At 36.6% G+C, this 18,017-nt stretch overlaps 1 protein-coding gene across 9 annotated transcripts in view; it reads right to left on the reverse strand.

Annotated features, from left to right (window-relative positions):
- Window positions 1-18,017, reverse strand: part of LOC136027343 (uncharacterized) — a 57,489-nt gene that overhangs the window by 19,365 nt on the left and 20,107 nt on the right. For 6 of the 9 annotated variants that reach the window (XM_065704497.1, XM_065704495.1, XM_065704496.1 and 3 more), the window contains exons 4-6: window positions 9,265-9,374; window positions 7,941-8,063; window positions 2,535-2,636 (exon numbers count right to left, since the gene is read on the reverse strand). In XM_065704497.1, coding sequence (XP_065560569.1) covers window positions 2,535-2,636; window positions 7,941-8,063; window positions 9,265-9,374 — 335 coding nt within the window. The remainder of the gene's footprint in view (window positions 1-2,534; window positions 2,637-7,940; window positions 8,064-9,264; window positions 9,375-18,017) is intronic. The other 3 variants (XM_065704500.1, XM_065704498.1, XM_065704499.1) reach the window with 1 other exon arrangement.

Raw genomic sequence — 18,017 nt, forward strand, 5'->3', positions numbered from 1 at the left:
GGGGGAATGATTGAGCAAAAATCCTGACTACGTGTAAAAGGATGACGTCCGCTCTTTACAGTTTTTCCCTATTTAGAATGCCAAAATACTTTCGGAGAAACTTTAATCAGACAATACCTTCCTATGCTTCAGTTCAAATTGCCGACACCAATTAATCTGGAAACGATAATAGCGAACCTCTAGCACACTAAACAGTCAGACATATGAATGAAAACGGCAAACCCTTAACCCAAAAGAGGTTTTTGAAAAGTTTGTGAAAAGAGGAAAATTATTGATATGGAAATCTTTCTAATTTTCATTGATTAATGAAAGACAAGTCCTGTTTAAAACTGTCTGCTCCATAGCTTTCTGATCCCTCTGGTCTACGAGTTCTCCTCAATATTGTTGGTTTCTTCTTTTCAGTGGTTAGGGATAACTATTACTGAAACATTAAAATCTTTCCGGATCACATCGCCGCTGATTTCAAAAAGAAAATTCTTTTTAGTTAAACCAGAACTGTTTGGCTAAATTAGAAATTCTTTGGCTAAATTAAATTTACTTTGTACTGACCACTCGGTGTTTCTTTTGAGAGTTTACTCTATTCTTCATAACAATCCTACCCGATCATGTTATTACCGTTTTTCCTGGAGAGAGACAGAGAAGAGAGAGCGAGAGAAAAAAATAGAGAGAGAGAGAGAGAGAGAGAGAGAGAGAGAGAGAGAGAGAGAGAGAGAGAGAGAGAGAGAGAGAGAGAGAGAGAGAGAGAGAGAGAGAGAGAGAGAGAGAGAGAGAGAGAGAGAGAGAGAGAGAGAGAGGATTATCAGATTACCTCTGTGGTTTAGAAATCAAAACCTCATATCTGTTTGCGAACTCCACAACAACAGCTTAGAACTTACGAAGCTTGCTGGCTAACTACCACACGGTACCTACAAATATTTGCCTGCACACACTCCCTTACTGTTTTTTTTTTTTTTTCTTCTTCTTGTTTTAAGTGTTAATTTCTAAATATATATTGAATAAAAAAAAACAAGTTTTTTTAAATGAAAGTAAGGAGCGACATTAAAACTTAAAACTAACAGAAACTAATCCGTACATGAAAGGGGCTGTTCCCTCCACAACACCCGCTCTTTACGCTAAAGTTTGACCCTTTCTCTCAACTCTATTTTTTAAACAGAAAAGATAACTTTAGCGTAAAGAGCAAGGCGTTGAGGAGGGAACAGTCCCTTTCATATACGGATTAATTTCTGTTCGTTTTAAGTTTTAATGTCGGATAAGACTTTTGATGGATAAGACTAAACTTGATGAAACTTATATATTTAAAATCGGCATTACAATGCGATTCTTTTGATGTAACTATTGGCACCAAAATTCCGTTTTTTAGAGTTTCGGTTACTATTGAGCCGGGTCGCTCAATTATGTCCTTACTACAGTTCGTTACCACGAACTGTTTGATATATATATATATATATATATATATATATATATATATATATATATATATATATATATATATATATATATATATATATATATATATATATATATATATATATATATATATATATATATATATATATATATATATATATATATATATATATATATGTTCTTTTTTTTTACTCCGCTTTCTTTTTTTGGAGCGCATTGTAAATAAATTATAATAGGGTAAATTTATAGTGGAAACCTGACATCAATGGACTCGTGACATCCGTCCATGACTCTAGTAAGAGTAATTTTAATCTATTGTTGCAAGGACCACTTGAAAAGGAATTTTTGTCCTGTAGCTAGTTCTAACACAAAATGGAACCACTGGGCGAAACACAGAAATAAAAAAAATACAAAAAAAAAGAGAATTAAAACAAGAAACAAAAAAGCAACATTGCTCCATAGATATATGCGGCTTATTGTATTACGAAGAATTTTAACTTGGGCCAGCCTCTAAACATCGATTTAGGTTCAGATTTCCTGTCTTAAAAAGAAAACCTGATGGCCCGTGTTATTGTTTGAAGAATATTCAAACTTTTTCCCATTAATCATTTGATAGCAATGTAAGGGTTTGAAGATCAATAAATATTATCTAAAAAAAAACTAGTGCAAATAAAACATAGGTCACATTCGCTATAGAACTCACGTTCAAAAACGTAGAAACGTCTTTTTCCTTTTTATATGCAAGCAACCAATAAAAAGTCCCGTCTAATATTCTGTAAGAAATTTCATTTCTAGCAATCTCCGCAATGTAAGTGGAATGTGTCGATTTAATTTAAGAAAAAAAAGTTCATAATGAAAGAACAGATTATGATATTTAGGAAATGACAAAGTACAAAATTAGCTTAACAAATTACATTAATACTTGGATCAGGCAAGGCAAATGAAGGCTTTAGATTGGGGAATAAACGAACGAAAAGGGGAACTAGACTAATTTGAAAAAAATTAGAAACTAAGGTGAAGATAAGATTACGCTATCTGCAGCATGCTTAAGTACAAAATAGGCTAAGCAACATTGGTTTAATGGTTGAACTAAGAAATGTAATTAATGGCTTGTATAAAATACTTACCTAGATTGAGGAATAAGTGAAGGAAATGGCTGAACTTCGCTTCCACTAGCTGGATCTACGCCTAATTCGCCCAAGAAGGGTAGCAAGGTTGGCCCTAGAGGACTAGATATAATTAGGAATTAGATTCAATCATACATAGAGGGCGTGGGATAGGTCGATACCCCCCCCCCCCAAAAAAAAAGGGAAAAATCAAGCTGAAAAGAGAAAAAAATATTCTTTTAACGACCATCTGGGCTCATGGGTTTTTCTTATTACAAAAAGAATGAAATAACACTAGAAAATTTGACACAAAAATCAGACACAATAGTCGCATATGAGTTGACAGAAAGCAGTGCTAGTGTGGCCAACTCAACCATCACAGCGTAATGATTAATGGACAAAACACAACCATATATGCAACGGGTTTAATCTTAAACTATATAATCTGCCAACAATCATGGTTTTACCATTGAAACTGTGTAATAAGAACTGGAATGGCTCTAAAAAACAGCTTTTCATTGATTTCTTTCACGGTCTTAAATGAATGTAATAACCTGCTGCTCTGTTAAGCTTATGTGACATTTTTAAATAAATAAAAAATGATGTATAAAAGTGTCAGCAATACCTCCATAAGGGAAAAGAACAAAGCGGGGCTTACTGCAATTTTAAGGAAGAATCAAAGAGAAAAAACTAAGATATCAGTCCCCGACTCTACCTTCTAATACCTTTAGTGTGAATCTCACAGCATGGACACTCCCTTGAATACAGCTGTATAAATTTAACTTTACAGAATCCAGCTCTTGGCAGGAGAAGTGCCATTACGAAACGTGTTTGGCAATAACTTGTACACTTACACCAAACTTCACCTACTACACGTACGGACTATGTTTTCCTGCTATTAAAATCCAAAAGCTACTATAAGAACTAACTAAACCTTAGAAAGGAATTGCGAATTCACTCAAAGCTGGGCTTTGAAAGTTAAAATATTGACAAAGAAGGCAGAAAATTGGTTTAATACCTATTACCCTAGACGAGAGACAAATAATGGTCGAACCGAAGCGAAATTGGTTCATTGAATAAAAAGATATGAGCAACCACTAAAAACAAAATAAAAAAGATTGAGAACAGTCAAGTTTCATGAATATGTAGTAGGTATAACTAGTTAGGAGTTGCCACATTTGTTTTTTTAACAAGATATAATGATACTGAATAGATATACATAACAGTCATACAGCTAAAGTTCCTGAATTTTTACTCAGGACTTAGGTTATTTGAGCATCAATCATGGACCATTCCAAGAACAAGAACATCTATTTAAATCGGAAACTAAGAAAACCAAACAATTTGTAATGTCTTACAAGCTCTATGTTATAGATCAAGAAAAGTATGTTAACAATTCAATTAATATTAAAGCAGCAGTAACTAGGAATCTGGGGTCATGTCACGTATGTTCCAGTCAATTTTTCAAATTAACATAAGGTCAAAACAAAAAGTAATAAATATCCATGAAAATTCGTTCTACAAACTGAGATCGTTGCACTAGTTTTAAGGATTAGGACAAGGTTCCAGTTTGTATTTCTTTCCTTACACTGAATTTCAGACGACATCATACTTTTTCTTGACAGGAAGAAGACAGTAGTCAGTCCTGTCCGGCACCAAAAAAAAACAAAGGATGACATCCGATGAGCATTCTAATCAATCGATTACAGATTCACTGACAATTATTCAGCCAATTTTTGGCATATTATATCAACGCAAAGTATGGCAAGAAGCTGGGGACGAAGCCTTTTGATGGAGGAAGCTCTTCTCATTGGCCAAAACGACTCCTTGCTGGCTGTTTGAAATTCTGGATCCTCTGTTGATGGTAAAACCAAGACAACAGGTAAACACAGACACAGACAAGACACAAGACAACAGGTCTCTTGGTAAAACCAAGACAACAGTGATTGAACACATCTGAAGCTCTCTCCTCTATTGAGTTTTGCCTTTATCAGCGATAATTCAATTAAAATACGACAAAACACAGGTAAACCTTGAACAAATTGTAACAGAAACGATTTTTATACCATTCGATAGACAAAAGGGTGCATATCGACATACCCATAAGCGACATTGCTAACTCTAAGCGAAATTCGCCAAATTCACCCCCTTAATGTGCAGAGGAGGGGACCATAAGCTAAAAGTTTATTATGCGATACCACACACAAAAGGTCGGATATGGGGCGTAAATAAAGGAAATGAAGGTAAAAATAGGCTAATATTTTTTGGAAATTCATCTTTAGTGTTTGAAATGGGAGGGGTTATCGTCGAAAAACAGCGACACAGCCTTTTTTAGCGATTAAGATGTCCTTTCTAGACTTTCCTTGGTCGTCGATAGCGAAAAAGATAAGAAATGACTTAGAATTTATAAAAATGATACCTGCACAAATGACTAGAAAAAAACATAAAAGAATAGAAATTGGAAAATTAAAATAAATGTCTTTTCTGAGAGTACCAGGATTTTCCTTTTTTTTTCGTTAGTCTCCATTTCTTTTTCTCTTAAGACGATAGTTCCTTTGCATGATAATTCCTTGTTCATCACTCTTCTTTTTTCCTTCGGTCATGCCAGGAGAACCAAATATGAAAATGCAAAACATTTTTTTAGCTGGAGGAAATTATCTACTCTCAATATAATTCTTTTTTCTTTATTTGCTATTTTACCACTATTCCCAACAAATACGAATCTTTGTCGATAACATGATTATTGATATTTCTGAAGTTGACTTTTTTTAGATGAATCTGCAGTCGGACCAATATGTCTCAAAAGCGTAGATAGGTGTGGCGCAATAAGCGTCATCGGTGTGAAAGGGATTTTGAATACAAGTCCAGCCGCTCGAGAGCGAGGTGAGAACCTTCAAGTTACTGCAGAAATTGGGTGCACAATGATTACTGCAGATCTTACACGAACAAGGGGGATTTAAAAATTACAGAAGCAAAAGAAAACAGAGCTAGAGAGAATCACAGAAGAAAGATGTCCTTTGCGGTTCCATGCAATTTGATTTAAAAAGCTGATGTTTATTTTGCAGTACAAAAGTTAGCCTTAAGACAGAGTACAGTCGGCTCTCGCTAACTCAAGATTTACGGGATCACGATTTTTCTTATAGTTCCCTTATGGTTCGACTTATGCATAGTTCGAGTACCAGAGGTCATTCAACATAAAATTCGACTTATAAAAACGTTACAACCGTTGCAACCTGCATACTAGGGTTTCAACTAACAGAGGTCTGCTGAAAAAAAATCGAGATACAGAGAAAAATTTCGACTTGTGAAGGTACATTGAAAATTAAATGACGACTTATCTGCTGAATTTCAAGTTATAGAGGTAATTTTGAGTCACTCCGACTAACAGAGGTAAAACATATCCGAAAAATTACTTCGAATCATCCACGGTTTTTTCTTCGACTTAGACGGGTTTCTCCAAGAGGATTGGACATAATTCGAGACATCGAGGATTTCGAGGTATCAAGAGTCAACTTCAAAAGAAATGGCATTTTTGGTATCAAGAGTGAGATAACGGTCTTCATACGATAAAGCACTCAGAAAGACAGTGGGCTGGGTTTTCAGCTGACCTGGGTATAGAACAGAAATTTATGAGGAGTCTTAAGACTCCCAGAGGCCTTGCTAGTGGAGGCTGAATGACAGAATCTCAGCGAAATTTTTGGGTCTTTTCCCATCCTGCATTGAAGTAAACTATCTCATGCAGGAACTGGGCTCTCAGGCAAAAAAGCGGCGGCATAGACACATTTCTCGTCATAGAAATGCTCTAAAAGGGAAGTTTATTCGAAGATTGTGAAGGACTGAGAAATATAGCAAGTGAAATAATGGCACCCTTAACATCAAAGACGAATAAAGCTCTAAAAGTTAGGACAGCAATTCTTGATGGTTGACAAGTCAATAAAGGATTATGTTTTTAAAAAGAAATCACAAGTAACCCTTATGACAGCCAAGAGAGCTGCTTCACCGGATATCAAGCACATAGTTCCTAGCCTAAGCTTCCAGAGGTACTTGGTTGTTCCAAAACGTTCAATCATACCAGTAACAGACTGCTTCAGTCACGAATTATACGCTATTCCTTCGGCACTCTGACGACGATAGCATCAGGGGGACACCACACAAGCCTGATCTTGCGAAAGATCTATTTGAAGTTATAAAGACATAGGTGACATGTGCTCGATTACAAATTAACTAATAGGATCCCACCTTCAAACTTTGGATGGTGGAGCTCTTTTTCATAGACTTATTCTTCATTCTAGCTACATCGAACCGTTTTCTTTTTTTCTTCTTAGTAAATAAAAAAAAAAGAAGAAAAAAGTAAGCCGCTAAAGCAAAAGATATCATTGGCATAGCGCAACAGATATATAAAAGTGAACCTTTTCATTATTCCACAACTAGATTCCGTTCGCTAGCTAGGTCTTACTGTTTGTAGATTTGGCTGTTTCTGATCTCAGATTCTAAGGATGTAAAATTAAATTTGAGCTAAGGTATTTTAGAATCTTTGGAAACCGGAGTCATTGTAGAAGACGAGCTATAACGAAATTTAGCTAGACTATAATCCAGCTTTGGTAACCCTTCTCTGCTTTTTTATCCCTGCGTTAGCAGCATGTTTAATAACAGTGATTTAGTACGAATAACGAGCAACCGGTATACTAGATTTTTGTTTTACATCTCTTGATCTTACCTTACTAGCAAATTGTTTACTTTATATTTAGCAACAGATATCATTCAAACATTTCAAACATCAAGTTCTAAATTCTGAAATGATACACTATTAAGTCTTGGTCCTTTCCACCGTTTTATCCGACTTTTCTCGTCATTAGGTTCATTCCCCTGTGTTTCTGTATCTTTTCATTGAAGTCTGATACAAGTTTTTTGACGGTTTTCGTGTCTTTGATGATTTTGAATTTTGATGATACTTATATATTTTCATGATTTTTTTCCTTTTTATTACTCCAATTTTGTAAAATAGTGGGTAAAATTATAGATTATCACTAGTTTTATTATGTATCCCATCTTCAAAAATTTTATTCTGAGCGTTTGCTATCGGAATAAAACATGAATGCACATAACAAACAGAACATAAAGTGCATTATTTACTTTTTGAATATTTAATTTGTTTTTTTATTTGATTTAACTAAGCTGAGTTATAAATTTAGAGCCATATATTCTAAATGGCTCTATGTAGGTTATCAAAATGTACGGTATCTAAGTATTTTATAGTTCCATTTTTTTTTTTACATTGGAATATTTATCGTTTGAAGTAAATTCAGTAACTATAAAAAAGAAAGTATCAACTATCAGAACAGTAAAAAAGAAACACTAAAAGAGAAAAGTGATCCACTCACACAAAAAAGGAATTAAAGAAACTGAGTTAAATTGAAACAAACTTACGTATTTAAAACAGAGTCTGGTAGATCGAGTATATACTTGGGAATTGACCTTCCAGTAAGAAACGTAGCTAAATCCTCTGAAAAGTTGTTACAGTTGTGTTTCAATAAATTATATGTACCGGAACTGAAAGAGAAAAATAAGGATATAGAGATTGATACGACACATAGTAAATACTTAACTTTAGGAATTGACTTTCTAGTCGCCAATTTTCTATTATGCTGTCCTTTTAAATTAAAAAACACATCTCAAGGTTTCAATACATTTGACAATGAGCCAATGAAACTATTTACCACGCTCATTTATTAAGTGCGTACTTCTTACATATTGAATTGTTCACTAGTCGAAGCTTTGCACACTTTTTTATCCCCCCCCCTCCGTACGTTGCGACAAGAAGCTAGGGACTTAGGTTTATGCAAAATTATATTACTCACTCACCTATTACTGCATACTCATTTTTTCTTTAAATTTTACCTTATTAGTCATTTTTACTATTATTGATTTGCATATCCACTTAAATCCCGGTTCAAATTAGAAAAAAGGAAACATAGTTTCACCGTTGCAACCCGGAAAAGAACAATTTTTTGTTTCGGTTATAAACAATGATTAATTCCCTAAATGAAATCAGAACTCTGAAAAATAAACACAAGAGCTGTATGACAAAAACAACTGCCCAGTCGTTTCCAGATCAATTTTTCAGAAAGGGACCATAGGGGGGTTAAAATTTAATAAAAGGGTATTCCTATCATAAATTTATCTAGAATACCACACCTTCTTGCACTTTGCAATTTTCACTACTCCAAGCGGACCTGGCTTTATCAACATTGGTTTCCTTCGTCATCGCAAGATGTGTTTGTATTTGAGATTATCTACCTTTTGAGACAAAGCTAAGCAGCATTTTCAAACTATCCAACTGTAAAATATTTTTTTTTTATTCTTGAACGGAAATGCTATATGTTTTCTTAGCACCCATATTCTTTTTAATCAAAAATATTAGTATAGCATTATGTGGATTCAGAAATAAAATTCACCTTTTCCTTAAAAAAAAGAAGAAAAAGTCAATTGAGTCAGTTGTCGTTAATCTTCCCCAGATACTTATATATTGAGCTGAAGAAGAGACACTTTTTGACAGGCAACTAAAGCGATTTCGTGATCGTCAAATTAACTAAAATTTATCAATTCGCGTCTAAAGCAAATAAAAAAAAACTATGGTTTTAAACCCAAAGCTACACAAATTACTTGAGTGTACTTTTGAAGTACTTAATAATACTTTGTTAAACGCTTTATTAGACTTCATTAGAAACAAAATCCGAAGTGGTAGCCCTACCGAAATCGTTGAGTGGACAGCTCCTTAATATACTCGCCAAGTATTTCTTCCGAAACCTGGGTCCTTCCTAATTCAACTATCTTGTCCGGTTTGCCAAGAATGGTATTTCCCTGAAATGAATAGCATTAAAATTTAAAACGAACATAAAATATTGTGTATATAGGGGGTTCGTTTCCTCCAAAATACCTTGCTTTTTACGCTTAAGTATTGTTAGTAATTTCAACTATTTATTCTATGGCCTTTGTGATTCAGGGGTCATTCTTAAAGATTTGGGATAAAATTCAAGCTTTAATGTAAGGAGCGAGGTATTGACGAGGGTTCGTTACGGAAGTTAATTTGTAAGGTACGTATGTTTATTACTAACAAAAACGTTCGTAAAAAAAAAAATCTAGTTACAATTTCGAGTAGCCAAAAATTGGAATGCAGCTAGGCCTCCTCCCCCACCCTTTTATTTATCAAAATCATCCGATCAAAACTATGAGAAAACCTCTCATATTTGTATATAGGGGACAACCTCTTTCATGTACAGAGTAATTTCTGTTCGTTTTAAGTTTTAATGTCGCTCCTTACTTGCAGTTAAAAAAAAACTTGTTTTTTTTCATTTATCAATATCAAGAGACGTGATATATACGTTATCGAAACTTGAAAAGCAGTTAATAAGGCTTGTTTTTTCTCACTTACAAATTAGAGAAAAAGATTTCTAGAGCTAAATATAAAATTCTGCTTTCAAAATTTACTGATGGCTCATACGCCTAAATTACGCGAAAAGAATATCCCACTATAACAGCCTATGATAAAGGTGTTAATTTCTGCTATTTTTTTTTTCTTTGCCAGTCCTTAAATCCTTTACACAGTCTCTAATTAGTGCGGATTGAATACTCAGTTGCATTAAGTCTAGAAAGATTTAAAATAAATACTTGCGTGGCCTACAATTAGTTGAAAAACGGAGTCATATTAATCCAATCCCAAAGATCACTTTAATTGTTGACGAGTATAAGAATTCAACTAGAGCCGTCTTCATTCCCAGGAAAATATTCTATTTATAGTATTTTCTTAGAGTGGGAAAGAATTTGGCTAACGTTTAAATAGAGCACTAAACATCAACAGATAGAGAAAACTGAACTTCCAGTATCAAATCATAACAGCCAATGCCCTCCCTCTCGGTTTCAAAAGTGGGCGGGCGTTTTTAGATTTTGATCACATACAAAGCATCCGTATATAAGAAAATTTTGTTAAAAAAGAATTCCCTTTAATTAGTTATTGAATTAAAAAAAAAAACTTTAAAAAAAAATCTTCAAATGACATGTAAAACACCCCGGTTCTTAGAGGGGTTTGAGGGGGGAACAGCTCAACTCTTATTTGTAGCAACCCTTAATTTTTAGCTGAAATTTATTATTATTTTAATTCTTGCTATCTTGGTTTCATTTAGTCATTCAGAGGAATTCCTTTTCGTTTCCACTTTCAACTATTAAAGAACTTTATTTATAACTGTTTCGGGTCTTCCTATCAATCCATGGGTTTTAACTACTCAAAGCTGTCTTTAGTAAAACGAATACTTTCCTCAAAATTTACGGGATTTTTAATAAATTTAACGTTCCTTTTCAAATAGACGTATTATTGTGCGTTTTTTGTAGGTATATTTGTAAATTATTTTTCTAACATTTTTGCTGGCACAAATGGCATTTTTTTTACATTTGCTTGAACCTGCAATTGTAGGATCTTGAAATTGTAAAATACAATTCTGGGATCATGAATCAATAGGTTTAGCAGATTTGTGCAAGCTCTTGGTTTTTAATTTTCCAAAAGAAAAAAAAAGCTGAAATTTCAAAAGTTGATTTATAAAGTTCAAATAACCAAAGGAGAAAACAAACAGCTGATAGAAAACAGGGGGCTTAGGTGGAGGTACCCGTATCGAGTTTACGTGGATTTGCCACTGCTAGACAACTGATTATGGAACTACTCTGGTGAAAATCAGCCATTATCTTTTAATCGTGTAGGGAATCTGTTTGGTTTCATATATTGCAATAATAGCTTCAAATTCTTAATCGGCAGCCTCAAAACCCTTAAATACCAGATTCGGGGAGAGTCAATTACCGTTTATGAGATTTGTACTTGTTAAGTTTTTAATTTAGACTTCAGCTGCAATACTGGCGTAATGCACCCTCTTTGGACTCTCCGATCATACAGATTGAAAATCCAAGATTGAATCCATGGGCCTCCCCCAGGCCACTGGGGCGGATAGGGGAACGTCCTACATATATGTAGGATATCTCCATGGAGGTGGGAGGCGCAGACCAAGGGGGTCCCAGTTTCTGAGTCTTGAAATACAACCGGAACACCCTCACATAGGGGTCATAAATACAGGTGGAAGAGGAGGATGATCCCTCTAATCGGCATTGGGCACAGCCCACTGGCGTGTGGGCACGTCCCGCCAGTCACAATCCATTCCCCCAGCAATGGGTAAATTGTTGGTGATGCAGGATGACATAAGGGTGCATTATCCGTAGGAGATAAGGATATATAGTCAGCCCCTGCTAGGGACAGCGAGGAACGGCTTACCGCTCTCCTAACGTCAGCCAAGAAATTTTTTCTTTCACTTTTATGATGATTATGAGAAAATAAATGAATATGAGAACCAGTGCTACTGTATCCAGGGAAACCGACGATAGCCTTGTGTTTAGATCTACCGCGTTCGGGGCAGCCGAAGATACGACGACCGCAAATCCCACGAATATCTCAACTTTGACAACTCCACCCTTGAAGGCCATTATATCACCTAAACCAACTTTATCAATTGGTACCCTCAACACCAGAGAACTTGCAAGACAAGGAAAAAGGGAACTCCTACTGAGAGAGATAAACCGTTACAATTGGGACGTAGTCGGCCTATCCGAAACCCATCTCCCAGTCACCGGTGATGAAAAACTTGATGACAACACTCTTATACTGTCAGGACGCACTGGTGAGAAACAAGAGAATGGAGTTGGCGTCCTACTCTCTCGTAAGGCTAGGAGATCCCTAATCACAGCAGCACCCATCTCTGAACGTCTGATCATGATCCGCCTGAAAGGTTCACCAGGGAACCTCCAACTTCAACTTCAGTGTCTAGTGGACTCCGTGCCAAAGAGATATAGCGTTTGTCATCGGGGACGTCAACACAATTATCGGTGACGACCCATCTGACAACAAGGACGTGACCGGTAAATTTAGCCATGGCCAGCTGAACAAAAGAGGTGATCGCCTAATTGAATTTTGCCGAGATAGTGACCCTGTTATCACTAACAAATTCTTCAAACACAGAGCCCGACGTAAAACAACCTGGACCTCCCCAGATGGAAGGAATGAAAATCTAATAGATTATAACCTCGTATCTAGACGCTGAAAATTTTCCACCATAAACATAGTCACTATGGCTGGCGGTGACTTCGATAGCGACCACTTGCTTGTTATGACTTTATTTAAAGTACCTCTAAAAGCGACCGCAAAAATCTCCAAAAAGCCCCCAGATTCAGAGTAAGACTTCTTAAAAGACAACACTATTCGACAAAAATATCCCACTACTCTTACGGAAAAAATTTCTGAGCTCCTCTCTACATCCCCACAAACTCCATCGATAATCTCGTGAAGAGTAGCTCGCAGGTTATACGCGGTGTCGTCTTGTCGACCCTGCCGAGTCCAAAAGCAGGACCAAAAACCTTGGATCACGGATGAGATAATCTAACTATGCGAAGAAAAAAGCAGCCACACTAACAAAATAGATAAAGTCGGTACATGTACAAACGATTGAAACGTGTGGTAGAGAAACCCACTCGCCGTGCTCACCGCTCCTGTATCAAGGAACAATGTGAGCGATGCAGATAGGCATTCAAGAAAGGTGACACTCACTTTATGTACAGGCAAGTGCAGGAACTACCCAAAAAAGGGACTGAAAGCCTGTATCCTCCTCGATGAACATGGTAACCAGATCCAAACTACAGACAGTATCATAACCAGATAGAAAGAACATTTCGAGAGCAAATTAAACCCAACAATCCTCCCAGACCCAAGCCCCCCCCCCCACTTTATACTGAGATAGAATCGGCTATCAAGAATTTAAGGACAAACAAAGCTGCAGACCAAGATGGAATCCAGTCGGAGTTACAAAAAAGTAAATTACGATCCCCTTGTTGATCTATACCTAAAACTTGCTACTGCTGCTTGGGATGAAGGTCACTTCCCCTCCTCATGGCGTGAAGCCATGATAGTTCCACTCCATAAGATAAGCTCAAAAGCAATCTGTGATAAGTAAGGCCTATAATCTTTACGAGTCACGCCGCTGAAATACTCACAATAGTAATGCTGGAGCGTATAAGAGCTATACCTTCAACTGTTATTCCAAAATATCAGGCCGGTTTCCGCCCAAACAGGTCAATGATTGATGAGATATTTACGGTCCGCCAGATTATAGAAGAATATCTTGAACTTGGACGTAGTATTTTCCATCTTTTCATTGACTTTAAGCAGGCTTTCGACATAAAATGGAGAGAAGGTCTATGGCACATTCTTCTCCACTTTGGTATACCACAGAACTTAGTATCATTGATCGGAGATATGTACTCAAAGTTCAGACGCCGTGTTATGACGGCAGAAGGCCTTTGCGATAGCTTTGAAACATCGACTGGTGTGCTGCAGGGTTGCTTGCTTTCACCGCAATTATTTAACCTGTTCTTCATCGCTGACCTATCACTCCTTGACAACTCGTCAAGTGTACTCATCAGGGGATATAGATTAATAAATTAGATTATGCAGACGACATAGACCAAATAAATGAGAACCTTGGGAATCTTCAGTCCCAGGCCGACAATACACAGTCAATCACCAGCCGCTTTGGAATGACCATCAATTCCTCAAAGACGAAAGCCATGCTTTTTTCACAAAAGCCGGAAAATCAAGAAAGCTTAAGCCTCCAGCTCGGTGGTGAAAACATAGAATGGATCGATGATTTCACCTACCTTGGTAGCCTTATAACTTCTGATAACAATCACCCGAAAGATATTGAGAAGCACCTGGCACTTGCCAACTCTAGCTTTAAAGCCTTGACGCCGATCTGGAAGAACAAGAATTTGTTGACACTGCTAAAAACAAGACTCTTCAAAACACTGATCATACCCACTGCCGTTTACGTTTGTGAATCATGGAACCTCGAAACAGATGACCAACGTCACCTAGCCGTATTCGAAACTAAATTCCCCTCTTCCGAAAATAGCCTTCCATGGTCGCGTGCACGGTTCTCGCCCCAGAGATCGGCCCCCAAAGAGATGGAAAGACAACTTCTGTTCACTAAACCTGCCACAACTTCTACGCCTGACTGAAGATAGATGCTTATACAGACGCCACATCAATAGCACAATGAATGAAGAGGCCCTAAAGCGCTTTCGAGGATGGATGGGACTAAGTCAAGTAAGTCATTGCAATATTAGCCCGAGATCTGTAACTAATACGTTCATAAGCTCCTTAATACCAATTTTGGCGGAGTTCATGCACTATTTGTGAAACGTATACTTAACTTTTATTTTTTTTTCTACTAAATTAAAAAAAAACTTTTTTCTCAAATGAAAGTAAAGAGCGAAATTAAAGCTTAAAGCGAACAGAAATCACTCCGACTATCAATAGTGTTGTCCCCTCTTCAAACCCCTGCTTTTTACACTAAAAATCTAAGTAATTTAAAATGCTCCTTGCTCCAGTTCAACGGCCTTTGTGTTTGAGCAGCCGTTCTTAAAGAAAGGGGACAAAAAGTCAAAGTTTAGTGTAAAGGGGATCAATCCCCTTTATGCCAGAAAGAAAGCACGCTAGGGGAGAGATGCACTCCCAATACTGGGAATCGTTTCTGTTCGCTTGAACTTTTAACACAGCTTTTTAATTTATTTATTTATTTTCTTTATTTCCCTCAAAAAATGAGGAGTACGCTACAATATAATATAAAGAAAAAACAACTGATAACACTTACAATCAAAACGTATCAAATATTGATCGAACACTTAAAAAAAAAAAAAAAAAAAAAAAAAACACTTGCTAAATAGATTAGCCTATAAATCATGAAGAGCCAGAACTGTTACTAAAAAACGGAAATAAATTGTGGCCTAAAAGGCTAATTTTCGCCCTATCTTCAAATGTTTTATATTTTTTCTTTATACAGACTACAGGATCCTTCACATTAAGCTTTAAAACAATCTCAGTGTTACTAAAAGAAAGGGGGAAACCAAGTAAAAATTTACAAAATTTAAAATAAGCAACTTTAATGGGCGAAAGATCAGAAGGTCTGAAATTTCGGAAGAGGAGGGACGGGAACAATACGTGAGGCAGAGCAACAGCGCTATACATACGACCAAGGACGTCCCGACGGTAAAGACCCCGAAAACGAATTAAAAGACCAAATGCCTTGCGTAGTTTCATCTGAACATGCTGAACCAGGACTGGTTTGAAATCTCTTTTCGAAGCAGCATAAGGTAATCCCAAAGTAAGTGACTATTGGCGACGACCGAAAAATAACACCATTGCCGCAATCGAGAGTCGCCCTGACATTATCCTCTAAACAATTTACAACAAAAAATTGACATTTTTCAAAACTGATAGAAAGGCCCAAACCTTTTAAACAATTAATTAAAATATTAAAATTAGAAACAAGACTAGACTTGGACCGGCTTAGAAGGATAATGTCATCAGCATATGCAATGTAAGACAGATTTCGAGATAATGAAACAAACGAGCAGGAAAGAGAATTAAGGGCAGTAGCTAAACAAGAATTGAATATATAAGGAGAAATAATTCCTCCTTGTCTAATTCCTCTACCCACTTGAATTAATTTGGACTGAGATGAAGACGAACTCGGACAGATACGGATCTTTAAACCAGAATACCAAGAGCGAAGGACTCGTATGACAGCTAGGGGCAATCCAGCATGGATTAAAGTGAGCAGAGCGGATGCATGAGAAATGTTATCAAAGGCCCCTTTGATATCAATCAAGAGGGCGTATAGCGGTTGACCAGAGATTCTCGCTTCTTCAATAACTTTGCTGAAAGATGCATGGGCATGGTCACATCCCAAACCTCTCTTGAAACCAACTTGATTAGAACCAGTGTCAAAAATTTCAAGAAGATCCTTCAAACACAACTCAAACACTTTCCCAATCATAGAACCCCTAGTAATTGGCCTCCAGGAGCTACAAGATGACAAGTCTTTTTTCCCGCTCTTAGGAATAGGCGTAACTATGCCAATATAGAATGACGATGGTACTAAACCAGTAGTAAGTAAAAGGTTGAAAAATGCCAGTAGAGTAATAAGAAAAGAAGAAGGAGCAAGTTTGAGGTGATTAGCAAATAAGCCATCATGATCCTTAGCCGACTGCGCCTTTAACGTTTTGATTGCTCCACGTAACATATCCTCAGAAATCCTGTAATCAGTTGAAAAATTCTTCAACCTTTTATCTAATTGCAACACAACACTGTTAGAATCGTACGAAGTCGACAACTAAGAAAAATAATTTTCCCACTCTTTTAGCGACGGTGTGGAATTAGTATCAGGCATGTTAATCCGCCTATTGCCTCGGAGAACATTCCAAAGGAGATTTTTGTCCTTGTCGTTATCAATGTTTGAAGAAGCTTCTTCTATGATCAGGTTATTATGACGACGGAGCTCTGCTTGGAATTCAGCCTTTCTCTTTTTCATTAGCAAAAAAACTGGATGCGAGTCTCTTGGCTTACCGAGGGCCCGCCATTCCCAATACGCTTGTTTAGCCGCCTTATTAGAATTTACCAAAAAAGGATTGAGGCTCCGAAAAGGTTTCTGCGCGCCCAATCTGATCCTATTAGTAGGAAAAACTGCCGCAGCACCATACTTTAAGCAATGGATTAATTCAAAATAAAGACAATTAATAGTCAAAGAGGGATTACTATCCATTGAATCCAAACTATCAGGGATATAGACTTTATCAATTAAAGTCCCAACTCTTTCTTGGTAAAGCGGTCTAAAATTTGGATTCCAATCAACCCGATCAAAAAATTTAGGAAGCTTATTACCAGAAAAACGAACTGGGGAAGGACGAGAAGCCAAAGGGGGTATAAGGAACTGAAGCGGCATGTGGTCACTAACGGGGAAATCTTCGATTACAGTAACCACAGGCAAAGGATCACTTGGGTTAGAAGAAAAAACATGATCAATATTAGTTGTACTACCACTCCAATGAATATAAGTAAAATCCTGGGACTTCGGTAAAACAGAAAAATTAGGAAGACAAGAAGATAAAATTGTACCCCTTTCATTTGCTATATTTGGATCACAGTTAAAATCACCTAAAATATAAGTACGCAAATTTGACTGTAAACTAGAGACAAAACGACTAAGATTAAAACAGCATTGAGTAAACGCATCAAAAGAAATATCATCATGGTAATCAGTCGGAAGATAACAATTAATTAAAACTACGTTTGAAAAACTACAAGCTAAAAAATTTGTGTCAATTGCTAGAATAGCTGCATTAAGAGACTTGGGTAAAATAGTAGCTAAACCACCGGAGGGACGTCCACCAGTCGGTGTAGCGGGAACAGCAAAAATGTCATGCTCAGTGGACAGACTAGAAATGCTTGTTTTATTTTTTCTTTCATTTTTCATACTATACCCAAGGTTACTGTAAAAGTGAATAGTGAAGAAGGCCCCCCAAACTCGACTCTTTGAACCAAATTAAATTTTTACACAGCAGTGCTTAGAGAAAAAGGAC

The sequence above is a fragment of the Artemia franciscana genome, chromosome 5, assembly GCF_032884065.1.
Source record: "Artemia franciscana chromosome 5, ASM3288406v1, whole genome shotgun sequence".
NCBI classification, from domain to species: Eukaryota; Metazoa; Arthropoda; class Branchiopoda; order Anostraca; family Artemiidae; genus Artemia; species Artemia franciscana.